A 17,131-nucleotide genomic window follows, 5' to 3' on the forward strand; every position below is an offset into this window, starting at 1 on the left:
TCATGGTGTTATTGTGATCACAAAGGTAATATAACGTCAGAGCCTGCAGGGGGCTGGCGCACAGTAGAATTTTTTATTATAAAGACCCCCTCCCCCAAACGGCTATAGAGAATGTTAACCCTATGATCTAAAGTGAACATATTTAGCACAGTCTGATGAGGCAGGTGTATTATCCCCATTTTGCACTCGAGAGACTGAGGCACTTAGAGAGGAAATGGCTTTCCTGGTGTCTACAATGGTAGAGACCCCCTTGACCCCCAAGCCTCCCCACACCAAACCTCTTACTCTTTGTACCGAATGTCTCTGGAGCAGAAGGGAGAGGGGGTGGCTGACCGCCATCTGCTCTGGAGACCCCAGTCTGCGCCTGGGGGCTTCCAGGAGGGGATTCTGGAGCAGAAGTGGGCTGAGGAAGGCCTGAGATGGGACCGCAGAGGTGCCCAGACAGGAGCATGTAGAGCGGACGGGCTGTGTCTGCCGGCCATCTGCAGGTGGCATGCTGCCTGAGCACTGGGGCCCGGCCTTTGCGGCAGTCAGCCTTGCCCTAGGGTGTGGGGCTTGGGAGTTATGGCCATAAGAAGGCAGTGAGGTGGGTGTGGACCTTCCTTGCTACGGATTATGTGGGGTCATGTTCCATGCCAATACAGGTCTGTACAGCGGGCTCCCTGACTGCACATGAGAACAGAGCTCCTGGAGCATAGCTCCTGGGCCCGGCGTCCAGTCCTGGCTCTCTCCCTGACTTGTTGTGAGGTTCACCCAGATCTTGGCCTGAAGGGCCTCCGTCACTCTGGGGCTCTGACAAGGAGGGCAGTCTTGAGCTTGGAGGCTGCCTCCAGCCTTCAAATTCTCAGACCATTGTCTCAGGACGGGCTGAGCCTCCAGGGGGCAGCTGCCAGCAAGATCTGCACATGGTTCTGGGCTTATCCTTGGACAGCAGGCCTCTGAGAGCCTGACTTTACGGCTCTCATGTCCACCGGGCCCAGATCAGACCAGGAGGGAAGGATCTGGTCAACGTTCATTCAGGTGTTCATTCCTTCCCTCATTCATTCTTTTACACGCTCATCAAGCTTGAGACCTGTTATATGCTACTGAAACCCCAGAGAGATCACGTGGTGGGAGCTCTCCAGGAGCTCGAGGCGGGATGGGAGCCAAAGCCAGCAGCAGCTGCTGGCTCTGCTATGCAGGGAGCAGCCTGGAGGCGGCGAAGGCGGAGCTGGAGCCAGGAGCCTGGAGCTGATGGAGGCTTGGCCCAGGATAGTGCGATGGGGATGGAAAGAGTGGATGGATGTGAGTCTTTTTGGTGGCCTGTCCACAGGACCCTCCAGGGGCCAGCTGGTTTGAAGAAATGGGGAACAAACTGGAAATGGGCATGGTGGCTGTGTGCTGGCCGAGTGCTTGAGGGCACATTTGTGTCTCTGTGGACTTGGGTTTCAGAAGCAGGCCAGTGCCCAAGACTGCCCGCATTGCTGTGATTTTTATCTCCAAGCCCTCTGTTCCCTCACTCACAGGAAAGGGCCAGGCTCAGACCCTGGGTAGGTCTGGTCTTAGGCCGTGGGACAGCTGGGGCATGAGGTCCTACCACTCGGGTGGGCCATGTGGAATGCTGGATCTCTAACTGGCCTCCCTCAGGGATCAGGCTCACCAGGGGGCCCTTCCTATGCCTAGAGAGAAGCCACAAGGCTGACTGGGCTCAGAATGGCTCCCCTTTTTAGTCAGTGGAGGACCATTCCGGGCAGGAGCACAGCCTATATGCCCACAGAGAGAGGACTAGAGGGCAGCTGGATGGTGACAGGGTGTGTTGGGGTGCACTTACTCCCCTCCCAATCCCCAAAGCTGTCCTGGCTCATGCCAGGTCCCCAGTAGGTATCCTGCACCTAGAGGGTAGCCTTCCCCTCTCCACATGGTCAGTCAAGGTCTTTCTCCTGCTGGCTTCTTTAGACACCCCTTACAGGAACCCCTCTCTTCTCTGAAAACTGTTCAGATAGCTCTTGGAATCACCAGTGGCCCCTGTGCTTTTGAATCCTTCTGTTCAGATGAGTTCACTAAGGCTGTCAAAGGGGAAGGGACCAGCTACAGGCCACCACAGGTCATGGTCGTGCTCCACCGTGAGCGGGGACTGGTTCTGTCCAGTTGCAGGTGTGCCTCACAGACGCTGTCCCACAAGACTCCCCCATGCTGAGGACCACAGAGAGGGAGCACAGGCACAGTCAGAGGACCCTGGCTCTCCCCTTGATGTGTACCGAGTTGAATGGTGGGGCCGGGGAGGCAGACCTCCCATGGCAGAATTGGGACCGACCCGGGCTACAGGGACGCATGGCTGGAGCGGGCAGGTGCAGCACAGGCCAGGGGCCAGGGGAGGAGGGCAGGGCGGAGAGGCAGCAGCCATGAGGGCCCACCACCCCCTCCCTCCAGACATGGTGCCACCCCCTTCACTGTCACATAGCAGGAGGCGGTTTGCGACCATGTAAGCAAGACAGACATTTCTATCCTGTGGCTCTGGAGCCAAAGCTGACTGATAAAGGAGGCAAATGCCATCCACTGGCCCCATCATAGACATTGCTGTCATCACTGGAGAGAGCCACAAGCAAGGAAGGATTGAGGGAGAGAAGGGAAGGGGAGACGGGGTCGGGGGAGCAGCAAGCCTTGTACTTCCCTTTGCACAGAGAGGCCAGAGCTCCCAGGAGAAGCATCAAGCTCATGGCCCATGGTGGGATGATGAAGGGTCTATTACCTGTCCTAATGCTGGTGGTGACGGTGAAGCCAGCTGCCGTTCTGAGTTCTTGCTACTAGGTTATTGAAACATTACCACTAATCTTTGTAACTCTTCCACAGGATAGAGATTTTTAGTTCATCACATAGTCATTGCTATCACTGCCCACTCATAGAAGAGGGGCTTGTGCCCTTGATGGTATTGTGTCAAGGTCTCACAAGCCAGAGGGGGCTGGACCAGGCCGTGGAGCCGGGCCATGGGGTGCTGGGGCCCGCCTCTCTCCATTGGGCCCCGTGGCGCTCCCAGGCTTGGCCCTGGCTCTGCAGGATGGGCTCTCAGCATGGTCTCCTGGGACACGAAGGGGCCCCAGAAGCTGTCCTGGCCCTGGCAGGGTCACCCTTCTTGCCCACGAGGCCTATTACAGAAGAACCCTTGGCTAGACACAGGAGTAGTGGGCTATGTGGCTTCTCCTGCTCCATTCTGAACTTCCACACTTTCCCTCAGGAAGGAGAGGTCAGGAAACAGTCTACAACATCTCCCAGCCCTTACAGACTCTGCAAATCATTCCTCCCCGACTCGGGCCCACACCTGCTCCGAAGGCGAAGAAGCAGATCTTATCTTCATTCTCCTGCAGAAGCGCCATGACCCTCTTTCCCATCCGCTCGTTCCTCTTATAGATGAGCTCGTGGCGGAAGTAGCTGTCGATCTCCTGGGCTGTCACCTGCTCGTGCGGCGGGAGGGTGGTGTTGATGAAGCTGGGCAGCTGCAAAGGCAAGACAGAGGTGCCCTCAGTACTCCTGGGGCACGGCAGAGGCAAACAGCCCGGCAGAGCGGGGCACTTATGTTTCTTAAATGGGCCCTGGAATGGACTATACAAATGAAGAAAGTGAGAGTGGAAAGATCCAGAGATGTGTGCAAAGTCACACAGTTGGTGAGGTGGCAGCACAAGGAGGTAGGACTCCTGTGTTTCTCTCTGCCTTGGTGACCCTCCGCTTCCAGCATGCAGAGGCCCAGGAGGCCAGATGACTTTTGGCTCCTTCACTGTCCTCCCTTCAGCACCCAGCCTGGCGTGCAAGGAATTCGGGCCAGTGGGTAGGTGGGGAGGTCAACTGAGCTGCCCGGTGTAGCAGAAAGGCCACAGGGTACAGGATTGGGCTGACCTGGATTCAGGCCTGGTTCTGACGCTGTGTGACTTTGGCCAAGTTACTTAACTCTTCTGAGTTCTAGTTTCCTCATGCGTAAGATGGGGATTAGGTGAGATGGTGGGTGCTATCATGGGCTAGGTTTAGCCCGGCCCACAGAGATGACAGGAGAGGTTGCAGCCTCCGTTTTCCCCAGTGTCTGAGCCCTGGTTGGCCACCACCATCTCTCCATCTCCAGCTCCACGAATTCCCAGGGCAGAACCAAATCCCTCCATCCCTTCTTCAAAATGTCAAATCCAGGACCACAGCTGCCTCCCATAATGATGGTTTATTCCACAACCAGGCTTGGAACTGTCCACATTTATCAGCTCTGCACCCACTGTCCATACCCAGTTCTGTGGCCGGGGGCAAGTGTCACTGACATGTAACTGAACTAGGCAGAGAGCTCTTTGAGTCTAGGGACAGTGCCCGATACACAGTAGGTGCCCAGAAACATTTCTGGAACCTTGAACATAAAGTCATGCTGTCTCTCCTCACTGTGTTGCCTCCTCCTAGATTCCTCCATTCCCAGCATTTTGTCTTCCTGTCTTAGAGGTCAGGTCCAGGTGTCCCAGCACTGTGGCCTCCAGTGGTAGGTGGGGTCTGAGAAGAAGCCACAGGCCATGGAAGAGATGAGGCATGAGTCAGAACATCCTCTCTATTTCCCCATAACCCTTCACTGTCATTCCACCTTCCAAGCTCTAGTGCACAGGATGTCTTCCATCTGGTGTCTCCTCTTCCATTTCTCTCTTCATCAACTCAGGCTGATGCACAGAACACAAGGCCTCGCTGCCTGACGGGCTAGCTAGGTGGATAGTCTGGCATGACGAGACTAAAGACCTGTAGGGATTAGGTCCCAAGGGTCATGAGGCCCGGCCACATGGCTTTTAGAGCCACTGACAAGTTGTCAACACTCCTTCTGAGGAAAATGGAGATGTCAGCAGAGGCTGAAGCTTCAGGGATTTGGATTGGGCCTGGACATCTGTCTCTGATATCTACTGGCCAAGCACCAGGGTGCTTCCCAGAGTGGGAGGCGAGGGGCTTCTCTGCCATAAGGGCCTGATTCACTGTTCTGGGAAGACAAGGCCATGATACGACTGATGAAACCTAAACTTACTCAATGCACAACCTGCACAGCTGTATGCAGCAGCCCTGCCAGTACTCATTCAGATATTGGTACCCTGTCAGAGTTGGTGCTGGGCAAATGGATAAATGAACTCTTCTTACCCCTTCCACCAATAATGGAAGGGATGACTGGCAGCCTTGACAAAGCAGGCCACATTTGGATGTGACGCAGATCTAGGAAAGGCTCCTGAATGGGGGAGGAGTTGTGGCTCAGAAGAGTTATTTCCGGAAGCAGGGCCCTTTCTGTTCCTCAGGTATGGGAGAGAATGTGGGATGATGTTGTACCAGAAAATAAACATTTGTTCCATCAGTGAATGAATGCCCAAAGGAACGAGCCGAGAGGCAGTAGGTGGTGATGAAGGCAGGTCCTGGCATCAGACAGCCAGGGTAACTTGGGATAGGATCGTTCTTTCACCGCTTACCAGTTGGGTTGCCTCTCTAGAACTAGCAAGTTACTTGTGCTGTCTGAGACTCCGTGTCCAAATTGGTAACATGGGAGTAATCTATGTTGTTGTAGGAATTAAATAAGCTCAGTTTTGGAAAGTGCTTATTAGCATAGTGCAGAGCACAAAGAAAGTCTTGACTGAATGTCAGCTTTGTACAATGAGCCTGTGGGATGGAGCTGGCTTCATCATTTTTCCCCCTATGATGGCAGAGGCTAGAGTGAAGGGTGGCCTTGGGCAGGGGGTAGAGATAGAGATGACAAATAGAAGCCTTCAGAATCATCAGAGAGCCACGAAGGAAGCATCCTGCTTTCCTTCCCTTCTGCCAAGGGTCCCGGCAGAGGCTCTTCCTCCTCTGCTTCCTGACCATGAATATGCATTTGTGAAAAGATGAATCTCCATTCATTCCTTAGGGAGCTAAAAAAAATTGCACAAGGACAAGAACCAGAAAGTTCAATGTCAAAGCCATGACGGAGTCAGGCTAGCCACTGGGGTTTCTGGGACTGCCCGGCAGCTGGCTGACATTCTCTGCATGTTTCATGCTGATGGGCCCTGGCTCCATGCCAAGGATGGGACTTGGGTTTATGCCCGGGCTGGGAGGGAAACAAATTAATGATGTCATTAGACTTGTCAGGAGCCTTAAATCTCCCGTGACACGTTTAAGTGCAGGATACACCATAGAATTTTGAAAAGGACATGTCAGGTCCCTGGGGTCTCCTAGAGTCACGAGTCCAAGGTGGGAGAATAAGATGGACAGGCCAGGCAGGGCTGGGGTGGGGCCGTGGGGAGGGACTCCAGTTTAGGCTCCCCTGGTCCACAACCAGGACAGGGTCAGGTGGGTGGTCAAGTGCTCGGGTCTACTGACGTCACTGACCTCAAGGGCCTCATCCCTTCTCTTCAGTCCATCCATCCAACAGACACCTTCCATGAACTTCCATGGGTCTAGCCATGTGTCAGGCTAGGGGTCCCAGAGCACCCTCAGATGGGATCTGTTTCCCTGGAAGAGGCTCACTGCCCAGCGAGGGAGTCACCGTGGGATCCATGCTTTGAGAGGGGTGTGGGCGCGGGGAAGAGGCACCTCCTGGATAACCGCGTGTCCGGCTTGGTCCAGGATGATCCGGTTTCATGGCTAAGGTAGATTCCCCATGCCTGGTAATTATTCTGACCCTTAATTGTATTTGACCTTTCACTCTCCAAAGTGATGAGTATACGGCTGCTCGCCACCTAACACAGGCTGGGGGCCCAGACAGGCTTCCTTTGCTTCACTCTGTGGTTGTGGAGCATCGATGGTGCAAATGACCTGGGAGCTGTGGGTGGTTGGGGCATGAGCCGTTTCCGGAAGTGAGATGGGGTGGGGAGGCAAGGGAGATCAAGACTGAGATGCAGCCAGCGCCTGTCCCCCACCCCGGGCCCTGCCCCTGTCCTGCCCCAGCCTCTAGAGACCATTGGACCATCCTCTGCACGGTGGCCAGCGGCATCTTTCTGACCACATCCCTCTCCCACTTGAACTACAGGGCTTCTGCCCCTCAGCAGGCATTTTCACCCCCTGTCCCCTACGATCTGCCCCCTGCTCTACAGATGGTTCCTCAGGACCCTCCACTCACCCCCCCCCCGCCCCCGCCGACCCAGTCAGGCAGCCAGCCCCGCCCTTCATCCCTGCCTGGTAGACTCCATTCTCAAGCCTAGCTCCAACACCACTTCCTCCCTACCTACAGGCGGTGACTGGCCCCCTACAGACTGTGTGTCCTCAGCTCCCCACAGCTTTTGGGGCCTCCCGCAACAGAGGCAGCCCCATGTCACCCGGACCCCTTTTCCATCAGCACGTGGCTCTGGATTTAGCCTGGCTGCTTCAACTCTAGGCTTTTGTGTGTCTGGGGGCAGGGCTGCCTAGTCCCTCCCTTGGGGGCTAGACTCTGCCTGTGTACCCAGGGATCCAGGGGAGGGCCGCCCAGTTTGCTATGCTAACCCGAGTGACCAGTCCAACGACACCCCCTGTCCTGCTTCAAGGACAGGCACTGCCAGGGGACCCCCAACGCAGTTCACCTGTCAGAGACAGATCAGTGGTTCTGGACACAGGCTCAAAGTAAATCTGAGCTTGCTATCTCCTGAGGTCACCCCACTCTTCCCTCTCTCAGCTCCTTGTCAGCTGCAGCGGGGCCCTGTCGCCCTCACCCTTGCCCCCAGCCCAGCTACTTCATGCTCAGGCCACCCCGAGTGCTGACCAGGTCCCCGCAGCCACGGAACTCGCCAGCCTCCCTCCCGGCAAATGACACAGGGCGGGGCTCTGGCACAGGGCTCTTGGACACGAAGGTCGGAATCAGAGCTCCCAGAGTCCTGAGCCTCCTCTGCAGGCTCCCTGCAACCTTCCTTTCACTGTCTCCACTGCACGGGGCATGACACACACCCACCATTGCTCTCCCGGACAGCCGTTCGCTGGCACTCACTCTGCGCCAGCCCCTGCACTGGGCCTTGGGACAAGGGAAGCGTGGCACACCCTTGCTTCAGGGAGCTCTGGCTCTAGAGGGTGGCGTGCGCACACAGAACCTCTTGGCCCGGTCCCCCGCTACACTTCCAGCCTAAACTCACACCCCTGCTCCTGCTCTGTCTTGCCTCTGTTGAAACATTCCTCTACCTCCTCCCCGTGGCCAAGTTAGGTTCTTCCCTGACCTCCCACCTTGCAGGCATCCTTCCTTCTTACCCGGAGTCCATCTAAACTCTTACTCCTGCCGCAGGCTCCAGGAGCGCCCTCTACCCTCCCTTGGAGCAAGGGTCACGCTTGGGAGTCATATGGAATGTCCTCTTCTCTCCTGCCCGCCCTACGAGGGTGGCTCTCTCTGGCTGCCCTGTCCCCTACTGCCCCATATCCCTTTTCATAGCACTGGGCCTGGTATTTATAAACGATTTCATTCATTCATTCAGCAGCTATTTGCTGAGTCCTGCCCTGTGCCAGGCACTGGCCTAGTGAAGGAGAATATACTGGTGGACCAAACAGATGCAAATCCCTGGCCTCAGGGAGCTTACACTGGAGTGGGGAGACAAACAATAAATAATCACTTATCAGTGAATCAAAATATGTAAGTTGGTGAGAAGACAACAAAGACCTTGGAGGGGGAGTGGAGCATAGTAAAGAGGCTGAGAGCGTGGGCGCGGGGACCAGGCGGCAATTCTAGATCAGGGAGTTGGGGCCCACCTTCCTGAGATGATGGCGTCTGAGTTAAGATGGGGGGGATGAGCCAGGGTGACACTTGGGGAAAGGGAAATGTGTAGGATGGCAAGGGGCGCCCACGGAACAGCCCGAAGGCACACAGAGCTTGAGCGGTGTGGAAGGGGAGAGCCGAGGGCATGGGGTGGGGGTGGGGGAAGCCCTGGGGCCCACACAGGTCATTACCGAGACTCTGGCTTTTACACGGAGAAAAATGGGGGAGTTACTGCACTGTCTCTAGCAAGGAACTGCTCTTGAAAGAGTGGTTAAGCAAGCACCAGGACAGAAGGCACAGAGGTTCTCGAGGGGCCCGGGAGAATTGCTAACCCCATCCAGGGGTCAGGGAGGGCTTCTTGGAGGAAGTAACAATGGACCATGGCCCAGCAGGAGGAAAGGAAGAAGGAGGAGCCTGAACAGAGGCTCAGGGGCCTCAGCGGGCAGGTGGTATGGGGCACTGGTCCGTGGAACAAGGTCTACAGGCTGGGGCGCCTGGGCTGGGACACGGTCAGCAGAGGGCAGGACACAGAAGGCCTCGAGTCCTGAGGGCGGTGTGGATACCTGGTGAAGTCGTGCTCAGCCTCGCGGGGTGCTTCTCACACTCGGCCCCCCCTTGTAGGTAATCTCTCCTCTAGGACTTGACTCAAGGCAGAACACCTTCAGCTGGACTCCAGCCCAAGTGCTCACAGTAAACTTGCTTCCCCCGGCCTCTAATTTCACTGGATGCTGAAATGAACTTCTCAGAGGCTTCCCCACTCTTACCAGGCTAATCTCCTACCGCACAAGCCAGACTTGAGCGCTGCACTTGGTAACTTGCAAACTCGACAGTTAAGGGGCGTGTGGGCTTGGGCAAGTCTCTTTGCTTCTTTGAGCCTCAGTGTCCCCATCTGTAAAATGGAATACCCACCCAACGGTCCTGTTATTCATGGCAGAGAGACAATTGCCTGCACCTGGCACACAGTAGGTATCTAATACATGCTAAATGGATTCATATGGGCCAGGCCTTCGGAACTGGGGACCTAAAGGCTATCTGGGTGGGAGGAGGGGAGCGTCACCTGGGATGTGTCGTGGTTGAAGATGACAGCATTGAGATCTCCACAGTTGTAGTGTTTGATGAGGTCCTCTGTGGTATAGGGCGCCTGCAGGCTCCCCGCCCGCACACTCTCATGCTGCAGCAGAGTCTGGTTCAGGGCAAACAGCACCTGCACAGAAGAAAGACAAAAGAATAAGGGCTGTCATTCTAAAACAGGCCAGGGGCCCCGACACCTCCAGGCCCAGCCCTCCTTGCTTTGGACTTTGGGGCAACAGGCCCTGAAATAGGGAAGGTGGGTGGGGCCTGGCACGGGCCAGGTGCAGCCTAAACTCTTCCCTGGGCCTCTGGACATGTTCAGCCTGTTCTCATCCCCAGCCCTTTGCCCACACAGGTCCCAGCTTCTGCTCTGGCTGTCAGCATCTTACCTACTGATGGGGCAAAATGAGAACCTCGCTGTGTCTGGGGTTAGGGATGATGGGTGAGTTTGTCTTTCAACTAGATTTTTCTTATTCTTGTGCTTAGGAAAGTTCTAGAATGAGCACAGACTAATGGGGAATCAAAGGCGGGCAAACAACGCAAGACAAACACATGAGCAAAACAAACAGGAAACCCACTTAGATGTCAGGGACCCACCTAACGGCCACTTCTTCCAGAAGTCATCCCCACTCCAGGCAAAGGCCCAAGGAGCCAGGCTTCTCTGAATCTGACCCATGCTGGCACTGAAGCTCCTTGAGCTCTGGGCCGCTATACGGAGCCCTGGGGACACAGCTGCGGTCTAGCTAGACTGGCCTGGCGTCAGAATCACGCAGAGCACCAGACAAAGATATCCGCTGCCCAGTCCTCATGCCTGGAACTGGCATCTCTGAGGGGGAGCCCAGGATGTGTAATTTTCACAGGCTTCCTAGGAACGACATTAAGGGGTCTGACTGCTTCTGCCATGAGGACCACGCTCTGATGGAACACAGCCTGCCCAAGAAGGCTCCAAGAGATGATCTCAAATGTCCCATTTTAGATGGGGAAACTAAGGAAGGGACTGGAACTACCTTCATGTGACGATGTATCCCAGACCCCTCTGGCCAAAAAGGGGAGGAATGTAACCACGATCTGGGTTCTTTAGCACAGGTGCAGGGAAAAGCTGCTGCAGTTCCTGGGCAGAAGGCCTGGAGGTCGACTCAAGCTGTCTGTTCTTGCTGTAGCCCAGTCCCAGCTGGTCCTCCAGTCCTCAGGCCTCGAGCATGCTGTTTGCCCATTATCTGTTTGCCACCTCGGACCATGGTCCCCGGCCTGTCTTCTCACCAGTTCAGTCCCCAGCATCTCCCGCTGGGCCCCGTGCAATCTGTCCCCCTCCCCCCATCCCATAGTCATCTGCCACAGTCACTTTTTGAAAGCACAAATTTGATTGTCTCTCCCCCACCCTCTTTTTTTTTTTTCCCTTCAAAACTTTCACAGGGGCCTCCTGCCCTCAGAGTAAAGGCCTAGCTTCTCAGCAGAGCCTGCCAGGCAGTGACCCGGACCCTGCTGTGGTCGAGGACCTTGCTTCCTACTCAGCCCACGTGTTTCCAAACACCCAGCTACTCAGCACTCTCGTGTCTCATGGCGTCTTATGTGCTGTTCTCTGTGCACAACAGTCTCCTGCCTCTGCTCTCCACTTGCAAATCTAGACTTGGCGTTCCAGGCTCTGCTCAACTGTCTTCTCAGGAAAGCGTCTCTGACCGCCTGGGGGCTGAGTCAGGCACCTCCCGGAGGCCCCCTGCAGTCTCCTTGCGTGGCAGATGGACACAACAGTGGCTCCAGACCTTAACCTGTCTGCATATTCATGCCCTTGGCCACGGAGCTCTCTGGCTCCCTCCCATTCTGACATTGTGACACTGGACTCTGGATATAAGCAACCAGGACATACAGAGGCCTGGAAAGCATCAGTGGCTGCTGCTGTCTCTTGCAGCTCCACAGCTCTGACAGCAGCCCATGCCAGCCCACTGAGGAATAGGCAGAGCCCACTGAGGCCATTTCAGTCCAGCTGACAGATAGCCGGCTCCGAGACAACGCGAGGAGTAGGGCCAGCTGAGCCCAGCAGGGCCCGCCTGCCACTGGGTCCGGACACCTGAGCAGACGCCCAGTGCCAGAGCTGCTCAGCCCGCTGCGACGATGGACAAGCGATCCGCCATGCTTCTGTCCCCCAACCCGGCGCGAACATGAGGTGATGCCTGTCGTTCAGCTCCCTGGCTCTCCCACTAGGCTCTGAGCTTCTTGAAGACAGGACTTACGCCCTACTTGTTTTGTGTCTGCAGCTCTCAGCACAGGGCCGGTTAACGAGAAGATGTCACTCCATCCTTTCCCTAGCACCTTAGTGCCACCTAGTGCCCCCTGCTGTGGTCTGTAGCTTCCTATTTTTAAGGTTACTCAGTAAGCCCCTCAGACGAGATCTGGGACTTTGGCGCTCTGTCTGCAGTTGGGGGCTGCTGCTACCATGGAGCAGGAGCTCCCACCAGGGACATCAGCCATCTCCTTCCAGAACACACAATCTGACCAGAAAAGCTCATGTAATAAGGTACACAACGTACTGATGTGGGCAACAGGGCCAAGCATGCTGGAGAGATCCCCTCTGCCTGCCCCCTCCCGCTTCTGATTCTGGCAGGCGGAGAGCCGGAGAGCGCTGGCGTGCAGCGGCCCAGGTTGCTCCCCGTCATGAGCTGGCTGGGGAGACCCCACTTCCGGGCCTTCCCCAGGCTCTGGTGAGTGCCCTGACATTCAATCTGCAGCCACCTAGTGCAGGGTGTCAATGGCAGCCTGGTGGCTGGGACCCATCGATGTTGCTGTGCACGTCACTAAGGCAACAGGCACTTCCTTCCACACCTAACAGGTGTGGAAGGCCTCGCATGAAGGCATCCACGTCAGGCTAGAAGGCTCCACTTCCCTGCGAGGCTGGGATCCACGGGCTCCTGCGACCACACCCCACCCCAGGGCACACCTGCCTGCGGTGAGGTCATCCATGCAGGTGCCCAGAAGCCGTGACTGGAGGGGAAATGGCTTCCCTGGGCCTCCCTAGACCCATGGAGTCACTTCCACAGTCCTGTGGTTTTCGTGCAGTGTGGATGTGTTCCAACGAGTTAAGCACGCTACCGTCTATAGGGTGCTAAGAACAGTCCTGGCGTGGAGTGAGAGCTGGAGGAATGCTTGGTAAATAAAACTTGGAAGAAAATAGACTTGAACCTTCCCAGATTGGAGCTGGAAGGGCCTGTGTAGGTCATCCGCTCCAGCGGTTTTTTAAACCTTTTTTTTTTGGCCATAGAATCCTTTTCTATTGTTACTGTTTTCCAAAGGAAACTTACTTGGAACTCACTATGTGGAGCAGATAAAAGTGGAACTTTTCCCAATTGATGTGAGGAGACAACTAGAGCCTGAAGTCCTAGAGGCTCAATGCCCTCCTGCAACAGAGGCTCCCCTGGCTTTTTCGTGGAACCCATGGGTCTCCCGGAACCCAGTTTGAGAACCACAATCTCATCCTGTGCCCATCATAGAGAAGAAGAAAGGAGACAGGGGCCCGAAGTGGTCAAGAGAGAGTTCACCCAAGCCCACACAGGGAAGCTAGGGGCAGAGCAGACTCAAAGCCAAGCATGACGCCCAGGCCAGGACCCTTTGTGGTGCCACAGATTGGGGATGGATTTCAGGATGTTCACTGGCATGGCCCAAGTTCATCCCACATACGTTACCACACCTGTCTTCCTTTTGCAGCCTTGTGAAACAGCTCACAATAGCAACAGAGTATTTATTATTAGCGTGTTACAGAAAACTGAGAGCAGATCATTTAAGAGACATTCCCAGTGTGGTGGGGCTTGGACAGAAACTCACACTGATCATTCTGGACTCCCACGACCCCCAGGCAATGTTTGGTGCTTTCCACAGACCCTCCCCACCTCCTTCCCCAGTCTTGGCACTTATCCCATAAAGTGTCCATCTCAGGTGAGTCCCCATTCCCTGCCTGTGTAGACTGAGAGCTTGGTAAGGGCAGGGAGCCTGCCTCTTTGTTCAGTGGTCATGGCTGGAGAGCAGAGGTTTGGGAACTATTTTGGGAGGTGGACTGTTGACTGCCTGAGACCTGACTGTGATCAAATTATATGCTCTTCCCCCCCACCTCCCACCTCCTAACCATCCTTTGCAACTCATGAAGAGGTCCTCATGGGTTCATTACTAGGGTTCTCATGTTTATGGAGCACTTACTCTGGGTCAGGTATCTTCTAAGCTCATATTAATTTGTTTAAAGTTTACAGCATCTTTAAGTTAAGTCTAGTATTAGCTCCAATTAATAGATTAAAAAACCCCAACCCTAGAGCAAAGACGGTACTCACCAAGGTGACAGAACTGGAGAGGGATGGGACATGCACTTGGGCTTGGGCAGGTCAGCCCTTGACTCCATTCTCCTATCAGCCCACTGCCCACTGGGGCCTCCCTCTGCTCTCCCTAGGGGACAGCTAGCAAAGTGCATGTCCTGATTCACAGACGGGAAACCAAAGAAGCAGAGGGACCCAAGGCCACATGGCTTGCATGGGGTAGAGCTGGGCTTTGAATGATATCTGTCTGGCTCCAGAACAGGTTCCTATGACTGGAACTTCAAGAGAGTATGTGCTTCTTCATGAGCATTCTTGGTGCTTCCGACAGATACAGGGAAGTGGCACTTCTTCATTCATTCAACGAACAGTTACTTTTTGTGGATTCTCTGCAGGGATCTGGGGCTGGTGGATGAATTGGGCATGGTCTCCACCTCTATGGAGCTCATTTCAGAGGCAGATATCCCAACTGACCGTGACAGTAGAGGGTGGTAAGTGGGGCCCCTGAAGCCCCATGCACAGGCACAGAAGACCCTCGCCCTGATTTCTGCCTCCCTCCCACTCACCCTGAATTTCCAAGCCTGGCGCAGCTCACAGCCTCCTGGGCCTCCATGCTTTGTGCCCCCGGCCACTTTAGAATAACAAACCCTCCTCGCCAAAGCCGCTGTGGCCCACTCTAGGATAATGTTTATGATAAAGCTTTGACATGGAATAACAAACACTGGGTAGAGGCTAGAGCCACTTTGCTCCCCCTGGATGACCACGTGTGGAGGCCCAGCCACCGGGAGGACCTGAGCATCCCAGGGCTGCCCCCCTTACTGGGGCTGGCCCGTGCTGTCTGCTGAGTGTAGGCCCGGAATTTAAACACGTTTTCAAACACAGGCCTAGGATGGAGTGAGGCAGGCGCCAGGAGGGTGGGGACAGGTTTATTGTTCCAGATTAGTCTAGTAAACAGTCCTGAATGGGCTGAGACAGTGAACACCTAAGCCTTGTGTTCACTTGCTGGCCCAGCACCATCAGTGTGAGGACAGACAGCGAGACGCCCTCTGCCAGAGGACATGCTGCAACCCAGGGCTCCTTGGGACAGGCCTGGCTCTCAGGCTGGGGCTCTGGGCTCTGAGGTGGATGATGAGTACCTCTCACCCCAAAGCACAGGGAAGTCACAGCACAGGCCCCAAGCCCCTCAGCAACGCTTACTGAGCACCTGCCATGTGCCAGACATGTTCTAGATGCTGGGGATTTAGTTAGCGACAGAACAGACCCCAATCCTGCTCTCATTGAGCTTACCTGTTGGGGCAAACAGAGAATAAACAAAGTGATCAGTAAAGTATTAGTGTCTGGCCCGTCAGATGCATACAACAATGACTCCATTGAACTGGGGCCCGAGACTGCCTCCGGCCACTTTGAGCTCATCAAGCCTCCGAATCAACAGGTAAAGACGGGCGTCACTGTGCTGGCCGGCGTGACTGATCCTGACCAGCAGGGGAAATGGACGGCTGCCCCACAGGGAGGGAGAGAAGAGCCTGTCTGGCACACACGAGATCCCTCAGGGCGCCTCCTGGTATCACCACACCCTGCGATTAACCGACGTCATGCGAAACCGCAACAACGCCATCCAGGCAGGACTCCTAATGGTCCGGATCCTTCGGTAATGAAGGTCTGGGTCACCCCACCCGCTGTGAACCACAAGCAGCTGAGGTGCCTGCAAAAGGTAAAGGGATGAAAGGAGTGTGGTGGGAGCAGAGGAAGCTATAAATAGCAGCTATGAGCACAGGACCAGCGACAGAAGCAAAAGACAGAATCAAAAGCAAAAGTTCAAGAGTGTTTCTTCCTTATTTCACGAATCTTTGTATGTGTATAAAATATTTTCTTCTGTCTCCTTTTTCTTTTTTTCTGCCCCAGGCATGTAGCATAAGACATACTGACTTTGCATTGTAGTATTTAAGTATTCTTAACTTTATATCGTCATATTTAAGTTACAATGTTTCAAGGAGAAGAGTAAGCATTACCCAAAGGCTTTGACTCCTCATCCTGGGAAGCCCATTCTGGTTGCACGCAGGATGGCTGTATCATGTTAGGTGGAATTAGGACCCGTTATTATCTTTTTTTTTTTTTTTTTAAGATTTTATGTATTTATTTGATAGAGAAATCACTAGTAGGCAGAGAGGCAGGCAGAGAGAGAGGGGGAAGCAGGCTCCCCTCGGAGCAGAGAGCCTGATGCGGGGCTCGATCCCAGGACCCTGAGATCATGACCTCAGCCAAAGGCAAAGGCCCAATCCACTGAGCCACCCAGGTGCCCCATGTTATTTTTCTTTATTTGGAAATGAAGTATGGTTTAAAGGGATGCTTGTGAGTGCCAAGTTAACAAAGGATGCACTTACGATGGTTAATTTTATTTGTCAACTTGACTAGGCCATGGTACCCAGATAGTCAAAGATTATTCTAGATGTTTCTGTGAGGAGACTTTTTAGAGGTGACTGACATGTAAATCAATAGACTTTGAAAAAAGCAGATTAGGTTCCAGAATAATTAGATGAGGGTGGGTCTCATCCAATAAGTGGAAGGCCTTCATAGAAAGAGGCCAACCTCTTTTGTTGAAGAGAATTCTGCCCACACACTGTCTTTGGACTAAACCTGGACTGGGTCTCCAGCCTGCCAGTCTACCCTATAGACTTTGGGCTTGCCAGCCTCCACAATGTGTAAGCCAATTCCTTAAAAGAAATCTATCCACCCCATTCATCCATCCACCCACCCATCCATCTATCCATCCAACTTGGGGTACTATTGCCCTGGAAAACCCTGAAAAATACAGTATGTGTTACAGGGAGAAACCAAAGCAGGAAAGGGGGCAGGGGTTGATAAGGTAAGGGAGATAGTAGGTGCAAAGGCCCTGTGCAACTGTGAGAAGCAGCAGAGGCCAGGGTGGCGGGAGCTGAGTAAAGAAAGGAGGACAGTGATGGGAGATGCCAGAACTGGTTAGAAGGCCATGCTCCATGGGCCATTGTAAGGATGCTAGGAAACCATCCCCTATTACCATCTTTTCAGGGAACGGATTGTTATTTTCCCCTGACATTTGAGGAAACAGGCCTTGAGGATGGTGAGGTCTCCTGCACAGGGT

At 54.5% G+C, this 17,131-nt stretch overlaps 1 protein-coding gene across 1 annotated transcript in view; it reads right to left on the reverse strand.

Annotated features, from left to right (window-relative positions):
- Positions 1-17,131, reverse strand: part of TRABD2B (TraB domain containing 2B) — a 203,739-nt gene that overhangs the window by 28,193 nt on the left and 158,415 nt on the right. The window contains exons 3-4 of the mRNA XM_004740360.3: positions 9,711-9,857; positions 3,296-3,470 (exon numbers count right to left, since the gene is read on the reverse strand). Of these exons, the coding sequence (XP_004740417.1) occupies positions 3,296-3,470; positions 9,711-9,857 (322 nt within the window). The remainder of the gene's footprint in view (positions 1-3,295; positions 3,471-9,710; positions 9,858-17,131) is intronic.

This window comes from Mustela putorius, unplaced genomic scaffold (assembly GCF_011764305.1).
Source record: "Mustela putorius furo isolate JIRA1106 unplaced genomic scaffold, ASM1176430v1.1 tig00003853_pilon_pilon_pilon, whole genome shotgun sequence".
Classification (NCBI taxonomy): domain Eukaryota; kingdom Metazoa; phylum Chordata; class Mammalia; order Carnivora; family Mustelidae; genus Mustela; species Mustela putorius.